At 46.5% G+C, this 12,155-nt stretch overlaps 1 protein-coding gene across 1 annotated transcript in view; it reads left to right on the top strand.

Moving 5' to 3' along the window:
- Nucleotides 1-9,573, top strand: part of LOC143789272 (germinal-center associated nuclear protein-like) — a 45,980-nt gene extending 36,407 nt beyond the window's left edge. Inside the window, exons 7-12 of the mRNA XM_077278976.1 lie at nt 322-484; nt 576-736; nt 823-1,031; nt 8,155-8,253; nt 8,340-8,402; nt 9,288-9,573. Coding sequence (XP_077135091.1) covers nt 322-484; nt 576-736; nt 823-1,031; nt 8,155-8,253; nt 8,340-8,402; nt 9,288-9,427 — 835 coding nt within the window. The 3' untranslated portion in view covers nt 9,428-9,573. The remainder of the gene's footprint in view (nt 1-321; nt 485-575; nt 737-822; nt 1,032-8,154; nt 8,254-8,339; nt 8,403-9,287) is intronic.
- Nucleotides 9,574-12,155: the final 2,582 nt, after the last annotated feature.

The following is a 12,155-nucleotide window of genomic DNA, read 5'->3' as shown; positions in this document are numbered from 1 at the left end:
AAGGCTAATTGCGATGTGCGAAACTGAACAATTCTGTTGCTTATTATAATGCACTGGATGGGGGCGCCATAGCTGTGGCTTGCAGGAAAGCGCTGGCTGGAGCCACAGTGGTGGTCCTTAGAAAAACGTGGTGGAGTGAAAGTTAAAGCTCATTGGAAATCATGTTCCAAAAATGATTACCTTGTTTTACCATTTATTTATTTATTTATTTATTTATTTATTTATTTATTTTGACTATTCTTACTTGTGGAACACATCTTATTTAGAAATACTGTGACAATGCCCCAAGTGAATACATTTATTTTATTTTATTCTATTCAGAGAAGTGCAACAGGTTCCGGAGTCTGTTCGTAACACAGAAGAAGTGAAGTATGCCATCCAAATGTTTGCTGCACTAAATAGCACCAACTTTGTCCGGTTCTTCAAGCTTGTCCGTTCTGCATCTTACCTTAACAGTTGCATACTACATTGCTATTTCCCACAGGTAATAGATGTTTTCTGGATTTGATCAAGGCTTTGCATTTTTTATTTAATTTCTTGGTGCAGTTTAATGCCTTACCCTGTGTCTCTCGCAGGTACGAAGAGATGCTTTGCGTGCCTTGAATGTAGCTTACACAATCAGCTATCAGAGACCCACCTTATTTCCTCTAGAAAACATGGTTCGTCTTCTCTTTTTCCATGATACCGAGGAAGCAACAGATTTTCTTACATCATATGGCTTAAGTGTTAGAGAAGGGTAAGTGGACCTTAGAGTGGCAATCTTTGGAATGTACAGTATTAATTGTCTTTAATACTTACTGTGTTTTTTTTTCCTCCTGAAAGTTTTGTAGAGCTGAATCGCGCTGCATTTGTTGAGCCATTGATTCCTTTTCATCCAAAGAGGAGCTCATATATCAGTTCTAAGAGGCAAAAGTCTGTAGGGGAAGTTGTGAATGGAGCTCCACTCCCACAGTTTTCTCTGCATATGCCGGTTTGCAGCTTTGATGCCCAGAATAAATATACTGGAAGTTGTAGCATTTATGAACCAACAGGTAAGTAAAAAAGAACTTTAGAATAAATTAAATTTTGTTTCCTGCTTCTCAGTCTGCGTTAACAAGTTGGTGTATCCCATTAATAGCATTGGGGACACTGCACATGCCACTAGAAGGCTGACACTAGGCAGAACAAAAAAGTGTTCACTCTGACAGGTGTGCTATAAAGCTAGGCACCTCCGTTTTAGCCTAGTGTCCGTAGGAGGCAGACATGGCCTGCATTGTGCTTGCTGCTTTTTTTGTCTTTGTATTTTTCCTTTTTTTCTTCTTTGCAAGTGGTATGAATGACGCCCACAATTTTCGAACGTGCAGGGAGTCCTCAGCATGAACTAGAGGGTGCTGTTTTTTGCTTGACGCTCATCTCCCATAGCAGCTTCTGCGGAGTTCACGTGACCCCACTAAATTTATGAGGTCAGGTAGGGAGTGACCCTGTGGGCAGCCGAAGATGTCAGACAGGTGAGTATCATTAGTCCATCACCTCCTTTTTCCATCATTTTGTTCTCTATGATCCCTCTTTTGTTTGCTCTCACAGTGAAAATCATTTACAATGTGGTTAGCCAAGCCCTCTCTTGTTGTGGTGCCTATAACCTAGCCTTTTTCAGAGCCTTTATAGCCCCTCTTGAGAATTGAGCCCCACTGACTTGGTCGTATCTATAGCTCAAGCCTCAAGTACCAGTATTAGACTCTTCCATACTGGGTTGAGTCTCTGGAGCGCTTGCCATCCAAGTGAGCTTCCCATATAGACACTATGATTATTCTGTAAAAAAAAAAAACAAAAAAAAAAAAAAAAAACAGAACAAAACAAAAATAAAAGAAATCAGTTAGGCACATGCAGTCCTCCAAAGGGTCTGATGATGTCTTTCTTCTCAGTAATTTGGTACCACAGTAGTCCTCTAGAGCCACCATCTTGCCTCTATCTGAAGTTTGGTCCCTCAGTGACACACTATATAAGTTGCTTTGATGCTGTCTCCAATATGATCTTTATGGTGAGGGACTCCTGTTGTTACTTCCGCTTGGTTCAGCAAGGTTTCTACGGTCCAGTCTAGTCAGTAGCACCATGGCCTGACTACTGCATCTCCTTGCAGTAGGACCTTCTGTACCTCTCCATTCACTGACTTCTGACCTAAAGATGTCTCCCCTTAGGTGCCTGATGGCCAGAAAAATAACTGATTGCTTTTCGCTGATACGTTTGTCTCATATCTTGAACCAAATATCCAAGAAGATCTTTTTTTTAACCTTCTCTCATAGGAGGTACGGTAACTTTTTTTTTTTCTTTAGCTGGGCATTGGACAAAATCTCAGATTTCTCAGGGAAAGTGTGCTTTCAGCTGCTTGCTGAAACGCGTCGGTTTGCCCATCCATATGTTGGGGGAGTATTGTCCTCTCTCACTGTGAGCACTTTTTTGTAGCGCTCTCCCTCTGGTTCCCTTCTACCTCAGGGTAACCCAGCTCAGGTACCCTGTTATGGACCTGGTGGTTAGGAGCACCTGGAATGACCTGATAGTCAAACTGCAAAAATAGGACGAGCTCTGGGAAGTGGGAGCTCTGCTGACCGCAACCCTGATCCTATTATCACACACACTAGAATTAGCCGTGGATCGTGCCTGACTCTGCCTAGACGACTCTTCACAGCCTGAGAGGTAACTACCCATAAAGAGAAATAAAGCCTCACCTTGCCTCAGAGAAATTCCCCAAAGGAAAAGGGCAGACCCCCACATATATTGACTGTGAGTTAAGAGGAAGGCACAAACACAGGAATGAAACCGGTTTCAGCAAAGGAGGCCAGACTTACTAAATAGGCAGAAGATAGACAAAGGGATCTTTGCGGTCAGCACAAAAACTACAAAAAGCCACGCGGAGTGAGCAAAAAGACCCCCGCACCGACTCACGGTGCGGTGGTGCCACTCTGCAACCCAGAGCTTCCAGCTAGCGAAACAATATCATGATAGCCAGCTGGACAGAAACTTAGCAGGTACTAAGAAATATATTCAGCACACAAATGAACAACAAATGAGCTTAGCAGGGACTTAGCTTCTGCTGAAGTAGACAGGACATCAGGAGATCCAAGAGAGATCTGAACCAATACTGATACATTGACAGCTGGCATCAAGTAACGATCTGAGCGGAGTTAAATAGAGGAACCAGCCCAGTCTTAAACGATGCAGCTGAGGGAGCAACTTCAAGACCAGCAGCTCCAATTTCAGCCACCAGAGGGAGTCCACGGACCGAACTCACAGAAGTACCATTCCTGACCACAGGAGGGAGTTCGAGAACAGAGTTCACAACAGTACCCACCGTATACTTAACAACAGTACTTTACTGTTACATCAGGGAGGTTACTGGGAACGCCTTGTAGGGGTTTCACTCACTCAGCTGCGACGGCTGACACTTAGGAGGCAGGTTCCAACAAAAGTTCAAAGGTTTATTGCTTCATAAACCAGTTTAGCATTGTTACAGAACCCCCCAGCACCAATAATATGTTATGCAGTGTATGTATATATAGTGGTTTCCATGTGAAATACATCAGTCCACAGGCTGTGCCCCTGGACAAGATATTTTCCTTCTGACCTCCCCCACCTTCACCTCTGTAATTCCCACAGTAAATATTGGCAGGCTCCGACCCCCTGCAGCTATTGTAATGAATGTCTGGGCTGTTTTTCTATTGACCCGCCCCTGTAACTGTGTGTTATATTTTGTGTTCTGTGAATAAAGTGTGTTCTTAAGGCCCCGTCTCACATAGCGAGATCGCTAGCGAGATCGCTGCTGAGTCACAAGTTTTGTGACGCAACAGCGACCTCAGTAGCGATCTCGCTATGTGTGACACCTAGCAGCGACCAGGCCCCTGCTGTGAGATCGCTGGTCGTGTCGGAATGGCCTGGACCTTTTTTTGGTCGTTGAGGTCCCGCTGGGTAGCACACATCGCAGTGTTTGGCACCTTACCAACGACCTCGATGACGACTCACACACCGACAATAGGCGTGCATTTGCGGTGCCTTTTCCGCGCCCATTCAGTTCCGATTGGTGGTCGCTACTGCGTTCTGATTGGTTTGCGGCCTTGCCATATGAGATGACACGATAGCTCTTCTGTCCTTTGTTCCTGAGCGCGTGGTGGATTGCAGATCGTTGTAGAGTTCTCCGGCCTGCGACTTCTATTCGTTTGTATTCTTCAACGGTTTTTCGGATATCTATACTTTGTGCACGGTAAGTATCATTTGGGGTCTCAAATGCGTTTTCATTTCCTAAATTTTTAAAGGGCACCTACTAATTACCTGCTATTATTGCTCTGGAGGGAGGGAGTGAGGGCTTGGCTGCTATCTGTGTACATATACTTTTTACACAGGCTGCCATTTTTGGGGTGTCTTCTGCGTGCACACCCATACAGCATGTTTTCTGCCATGCATGGTAACGGAATGGAGTGCATTTATTTTTTTATTATTTTATTTATTTATATATATATTTTTTTTATAACTTTCTCATCTTTTATAATTTGATGTGTTTCAGTTTTCAGCATCATGAACAATGCGCAGTGTGCTGTTGTGTTTGCTGCACTGCTTGTTGAGGAAGCTCGGCGTCAAGATGAGGCACGGATGCTAGAGAGGCGTTCCAAACGAAAGCGTCGCATGTGGACCAGAGAGTGGCTGCAGAAGAGATCTGATTTGTCCCACATGCAACTTGTAAGAGAGCTTCAGGATAACAATCCTCATGATTTCCGCAACTATCTGCGGATGTCTGAGGAATCCTTCAAACATTTACTGGAAAGAATTACTCCACTGATTAAACGGAAGGATACAGCGATGCGTGCTGCCATCCCGGCAGATGAAAGATTGGCAGTCACGCTGCGATTCCTGGCCACCGGGCGCTCGCTACAAGACTTGCATTTTTCTTCAGCCATTTCAAGGCCCCTGCTCAGCGTTCTAATTCCAGAGACATGTAATGCGATTTTCCACAGTCTACGTAGCTACATGCAGTTTCCCAACACGGAGGAGGAATGGAAAAAGATTGCCTCCGATTTTGAGCAGCTTTGGCAGTTCCCTAACTGTGGTGGGGCTTTGGACGGGAAACATGTCCGGATCACTCAACCACCTAACAGCGGATCCTATTTCTATAATTATAAGGGCTATTTCAGCATCATCCTGATGGCCCTTGTTAACGCGAATTACGAATTTATAAATGTAGATGTTGGCATGAACGGAAGGGTTTCCGATGGTGGTGTTTTAGAGCACACACTCTTTGGAGAGCGTTTGAACAACTGTGACCTTCACTTGCCCCCCAACTCTGAGACTAGAGGCAACCTTAATTTTGTTTTTGTCAGTGATGAGGCCTTCCCGCTTCATCCCAATCTTATCAAACCGTTCCCCCAAAAAAGTCTAACAGAGGAAAGAAGAATTTTCAATTACCGCTTGTCAAGGGCACGTCGGGTTGTAGAAAATGCCTTCGGTATCATGGCTAATCGCTTCAGAGTTTTCCACACGCCTATTAACATGAAGCTTGAATCGATAGACTCCGTTGTTTTGGCTTGTTGTGTGCTTCACAACTTCCTTCGCCGTCGCGATGCTTTGGCGTACAGTCCACCTGGCTTCGTGGACTCTGTGGGCCTAGTAAATGGGGAAGTGCAGCTAGGTGAATGGCGCGCAGACAATCCCGCAATTGCAGGCCTTCAACCATTGGGACCTGGCAGAAACACCCACGATGCGAAGACCTGCCGAGACAACTACAGCCAATATTTTAACGGTCCTGGTGCTGTTACTTGGCAGCATCAGAACTTATAGTGGGCTACTACTGACATTTATACACTGTTTTACTTATTGTACTGATTTGTCTAATAAACTGTGTGTTTTACTTTGCAAAAGCTTTGTTTCTCATTCTTTCTGCAGTAAGGACCCGTATATACATATGTGTATTCCTATCTATACATATACATCCATATACATCAACTTTGAAATCTACACATATACCTACATATACACATACATACTCACAGACAGGCTCGGACTGGCCCACCGGAGAACCGGAGGATCCTCCGGTGGGCCCAGGCACTGACACCTGCTGGCAGGGCCCCCACTGCTCCAGGGGCCCCCACTGCTCCGGGGGCCCCCCTGGCCACCCCCCACCCACCCTCCTTGAAGACGATACTCACCCTGCTCCAGCGATGGTCTCGGCGTCTGCTCTGCACTGCATCTTCTTTCTGCTTGTGCGGTCACGTGGTACCGCTTCATTAAGGCCATGAATATGCGCATATTCATGACTTTAATCAGTATCACATGACCGCACAAGCAGGAAGAAGATGCAGTGCAGAGCAGACGCCGAGACCATCGCTGGAGCAGGCAGCAGGGTGAGTATCGTCTTCAAGGAGGGTGGCGGCCGTGGGGCCCCCGGAGCAGTGGGGGGCAGTGGGGGACACTGGGGGGGGGGCAGAATGCTGGACATCCACTGGGGGCAGATTGCTGGAGACACACTGGGGCAGAATGCTGGAGACACACTGGGGCAGAATGCTGGAGACACACTGGGGCAGAATGCTGGAGACACACTGGGGCAGAATGCTGGAGACACACTGGGGCAGAATGCTGGAGACACACTGGGGATCCTGTGGAGCCCATGGATCAGTGATAACTTGTTTTACCAAGAACCACATTAATGTAAACTACCGTAATTATACATCCCAGTTTACAGCCGATGCTCCACTATAATGACAGATATTTGCATATAGCTGTAGGGTGGGCCCCTAGAGTCCATTCCTCTGGTGGGCCCCAGACACACCCATGTCCGACGCTGCTCACAGACATACAAATATAAATACCTATCTAAACATTCATACATATCCAGACATAAACCCACCAACACTCCAGTCTTCCAGTGCAACCGGAGACGCTATATTGCTTATGCGTTACAATTAGAACGCAGTAGCGTCGTCGGTGTGACCTGGAGATTACAATATAGGCCGCAGTAGCGGTGACGTTGATGCGTCGTGGGCGTGGTTTACGGCGCTGATGCGTTGTGGGCGTGTTAAAGGACAGTGCTGCGGCCTTGCTTTTACCCAGTGGCGGCAAAATGGCGGCCAGGCGACGTGCAACACCTTGGGGTGACGCAGAAGTGCGTTACCTAATAGCTGAGGTAGATGCCTGTGATTATGCGTGTCATAATCACCAAGAACATGCCGTCCTCCATAAGCAGGCTGTGCTGCGGAGGATCAGTCGGGGCCTAGCACAGAGATTTGGAGTGCAGCGCTCCAGTACCCAGATCCGGAAGAAGCTGGCGGATCTGCAGTACAGGTCCAGTGAACGCCTAGCCAGCATCCGGTCACAGAGCCTTCCACATCGTGGTGAGTGTTGTTAAGATAGGTTAGCATAGCATATGGCCACGACCGTTTTGAGTGTTTCTGCTGCCCTTGGCAATTTTTGTGCTGCCTCCCCAGTTGATGAGTATGCACAGACTGTCAGCACATTCATGGCAGATCCAACAGTTTTTGGGTGGCGTGCACCCAACGTCAGACACACCGTTGTAAAATGAGGGGCATGTATACACACATATACGTATACACCCCACAGTGCTCCATCTTGTATATTGGCAGCACACAATGCTCGGCTCCGCACGCCCCGTACGTACCGGCTCGGCTCGGCACGCCTTCTACACGCCTGGCTGCAAAATGAGGGGCATGTATACACACATATACGTATACACCTCACAGTGCTCCATCTTGTATATTGGCAGCACATAATGCTCGGCTCCGCACGCCCCGTACGTACCGGCTCGGCTCGGCACGCCTTGTACACGCCCGGCTGTAAAATTAGGGGCATGTATACACACATATACGTATACACCTCACAGTGCTCCATCTTGTATATTGGCAGCACATAATGCTCGGCTCCGCACGCCTCGTACGTACACACCCGGCTCGGCTCGGCACGCCTCGTACACACCCGGCTAGGCTCCACACGCCTCGGACACACCCGGCTACGCTCTGTGTTTCTCGTGCACACCCGGCACTGCACAGTCCTGCATACAATGAGGCCCCTGATCATATGACCCAAAATACGGCCCAGTATATGGCGGCACATTTGTTACTACAGTAATTACAGTGCAGCACCTCAGGTATGTAATAATGTTATAATTTATTTTTTCTCCAGCCCCAGCTGACCCAGAGCCCCAGCAGGAGTCAACGACAGGCTCGTCAACAACAGGGTCACCAGCATCACTCCGTGACATGGGTGAAGCCTTGTCCCCCGGTAATTCTTGCACTTAAAAAAAAGGTCCATACAGCTCGTAAAGGATAGGATTGTCGTGTACTATAAAGTGTTGTATCTTTCCCTAGGCGGTGATGCCAGAGGATCCGGGTGGTCCCTTAGTTCTTCATCACCCGATTTACCCGGAAACCGTAAGTGTTAAATAACAAACACGTACATGATAGTTAAAGGCCCCGTCTCACATAGCGAGGTCGCTAGCGAGATCGCTGCTGAGTCACAAGTTTTGTGACGCAACAGTGACCTCAGTAGCGATCTCGCTATGTGTGACACGTAGCAGCGACCAGGCCCCTGCTGTGAGATCGCTGGTCGTGTCGGAATGGCCTGGACCTTTTTTTGGTCGTTGAGGTCCCGCTGACATCACTGAATCGGTGTGTGTGACACTGATCCAGCGATGTCTTCACTGGTAACCAGGGTAAACATCGGGTTACTAAGCGCAGGGCCGCGCTTAGTAACCCGATGTTTACCCTGGTTACCAGCGTAAATGTAAAAAAAAACAAACAGTACATACTCACCATCTGATGTCCGTCAGGTCCCTTGCCGTCTGCTTCATGCTCTGACTGACTGCCGCCATACAGTGAGAACACAGCACAGCAGTGACGTCACCGCTGCGCTCTGCTCTCACTGTACGGCGGCACTGTCAGAGCAGGAAGCAGACGGCAAGGGACCTGACGGACACCGAAAGACGAGTATGTACTGTTTGTTTTTTTTGGTAACCATGGTAAACATCGGGTTACTAAGCGCGGCCCTGCGCTTAGTAACCCGATGTTTACCCTGGTTATCCGGGTGCTGCAGGGGGACTTCGTCATCGTTGAAGACAGTTTCAACGATGCTGAAGTCGTTTCCCTGATCTTTGGTCGCTGGAGAGCTGTCTGTGTGACAGCTCCCCAGCGACCACACAACGGCTTACCAACGAACACGGCCAGGTCGTATCGCTGGTCGTGATCGTTGGTAAATTGCTATGTGAGACGGGGCCTTTAGATGCAAGTACAAACTAAGTTTTACCATTCCCTCCATAGAAATCCCAACATTAGAGGACCTCCAGGCATCACACAGGAGGATGATGGCGACACAGGGGACACTGGCTGAGCAAGTCAAACAGCACGGAGTGATGCTGGCTCGTTTTGTGGCTGCACAACAGCAGAGCGGCAGCCATTAATTTTTTTTTTGTTGATGGTTTTTTACTATTTACGTTTATTAGGTTGTTGTTATCTTTATATTGTTTATAAAAAAAAATTACAGTTTATATCCCCTGATGTGTACGCTTTGTTAAAAACAACAAACATGTTTCATCACTCACACTCATAATATACAGTGGGGCAAAAAAGTATTTAGTCAGTCAGCAATAGTGCAAGTTCCACCACTTAAAAAGATGAGAGGCGTCTGTAATTTACATCATAGGTAGACCTCAACTATGGGAGACAAACTGAGAAATAAAAATCCAGAAAATCACATTGTCTGTTTTTTTATCATTTTATTTGCATATTATGGTGGAAAATAAGTATTTGGTCAGAAACAAACAATCAAGATCTCTGGCTCTCACAGACCTGTAACTTCTTCTTTAAGAGTCTCCTCTTTCCTCCACTCATTACCTGTAGTAATGGCACCTGTTTAAACTTGTTATCAGTATAAAAAGACACATGTGCACACCCTCAAACAGTCTGACTCCAAACTCCACTATGGTGAAGACCAAAGAGCTGTCAAAGGACACAAGAAACAAAATTGTAGCCCTGCACCAGGCTGGGAAGACTGAATCTGCAATAGCCAACCAGCTTGGAGTGAAGAAATCAACAGTGGGAGCAATAATTAGAAAATGGAAGACATTCAAGACCACTGATAATCTCCCTCGATCTGGGGCTCCACGCAAAATTCCACCCCGTGGGGTCAGAATGATCACAAGAACGGTGAGCAAAAATCCCAGAACCACGCGGGGGGACCTAGTGAATGAACTGCAGAGAGCTGGGACCAATGTAACAAGGCCTACCATAAGTAACACACTACGCCACCATGGACTCAGATCCTGCAGTGCCAGACGTGTCCCACTGCTTAAGCCAGTACATGTCCGGGCCCGTCTGAAGCTTGCTAGAGAGCATTTGGATGATCCAGAGGAGTTTTGGGAGAATGTCCTATGGTCTGATGAAACCAAACTGGAACTGTTTGGTAGAAACACAACTTGTCGTGTTTGGAGGAAAAAGAATACTGAGTTGCATCCATCAAACACCATACCTACTGTAAAACATGGTGGTGGAAACATCATGCTTTGGGGCTGTTTCTCTGCAAAGGGGCCAGGACGACTGATCCGGGTACATGAAAGAATGAATGGGGCCATGTATTGTGAGATTTTGAGTGCAAACCTCCTTCCATCAGCAAGGGCATTGAAGATGAAACGTGGCTGGGTCTTTCAACATGACAATGATCCAAAGCACACCGCCAGGGCAACGAAGGAGTGGCTTCGTAAGAAGCATTTCAAGGTCCTGGAGTGGCCTAGCCAGTCTCCAGATCTCAACCCTATAGAAAACCTTTGGAGGGAGTTGAAAGTCCGTGTTGCCAAGCGAAAAGCCAAAAACATCACTGCTCTAGAGGAGATCTGCATGGAGGAATGGGCCAACATACCAACAACAGTGTGTGGCAACCTTGTGAAGACTTACAGAAAACGTTTGACCTCTGTCATTGCCAACAAAGGATATATTACAAAGTATTGAGATGAAATTTTGTTTCTGACCAAATACTTATTTTCCACCATAATATGCAAATAAAATGATAAAAAAACAGACAATGTGATTTTCTGGATTTTTATTTCTCAGTTTGTCTCCCATAGTTGAGGTCTACCTATGATGTAAATTACAGACGCCTCTCATCTTTTTAAGTGGTGGAACTTGCACTATTGCTGAATGACTAAATACTTTTTTGCCCCACTGTATATGCAACTGTATACATGCACCCAGCCCATTACCCCGCCTACTAGACCTGCAAATAACTATATGCTGAATTCAGTAAAGCAGGCTGCAAGTTTGAATCATCAAAACAATTTTATTTATAACAATTATTAACATAAATTAACATTTTAATTTAACTCTTTAATAGAAAAAAACTTAACTATACAACAATTATACTTATAAGTTATAACCCGAAATATTAAATGGAACTAAAGTTCTTCATAATGGTTTTCACCATTCGAAAATCCTTGGCTGGGCGGAGATGCTAATTGTCCAAGGAAAGAATGGGTAAACCGGGGATATTGTGGTGGAGGGGCAAGCGGCATGTTTGGATGAGATCTAAATTGATGGTGTGCTGGTGTGCCACGCATTGCCTCAGGCATTTCATTAATTGGCTGCCATGAACAAGGCTCACGGTCCATCAAACTGTGCACACGTGACCTTTCATCCAGCTGTCCCGCTGCCGCTTTGCTCAAAGTTTCAAAAATCACCCTCTCGGCATGGACCCTTTGTGTGGCTTGCAGCTTCCCTAGCCGATCAGCGGCAAAGTTGGCAAAGGTGTCCACAGTCCTGTTGCTCTGCTGGCTTAACATTTGTGTTGCCAAAATGACCAACTCTGTTGATGGCGACACGGTGTCCTGTCTTCGACGACCATTGTTAATTCGCCGTGGTACATAAGCTGAGTTGGGGGTAGAGGGTGCAGGGTCTTCACTAGACCCCTCAGTAGCCTCCGCCCGGCTCGGTTCATCTCCCAGCAGGTCGTCAGTGGACGGGGTGGATAGATCATCATGCCGATCTTGCTGCAGGAACAGAAAATTAAGAATTAAGGGGAGGAACTAGTAGTACAGGATATGATTTTTCATTCAACGGTATGAGCACTGAGTGCGGCCAAAAAGTAAAGGATTGTACTTATCTGAAGTGGAAGGGATAACTTGGAGAAAATGCAGCATA

The sequence above is a fragment of the Ranitomeya variabilis genome, unplaced genomic scaffold, assembly GCF_051348905.1.
Source record: "Ranitomeya variabilis isolate aRanVar5 unplaced genomic scaffold, aRanVar5.hap1 Scaffold_147, whole genome shotgun sequence".
Taxonomy (NCBI): Eukaryota; Metazoa; Chordata; class Amphibia; order Anura; family Dendrobatidae; genus Ranitomeya; species Ranitomeya variabilis.
The sequence above is the reverse complement of the archived record's forward strand: the minus strand, read 5'-3'. Positions and strand labels throughout refer to the sequence as shown.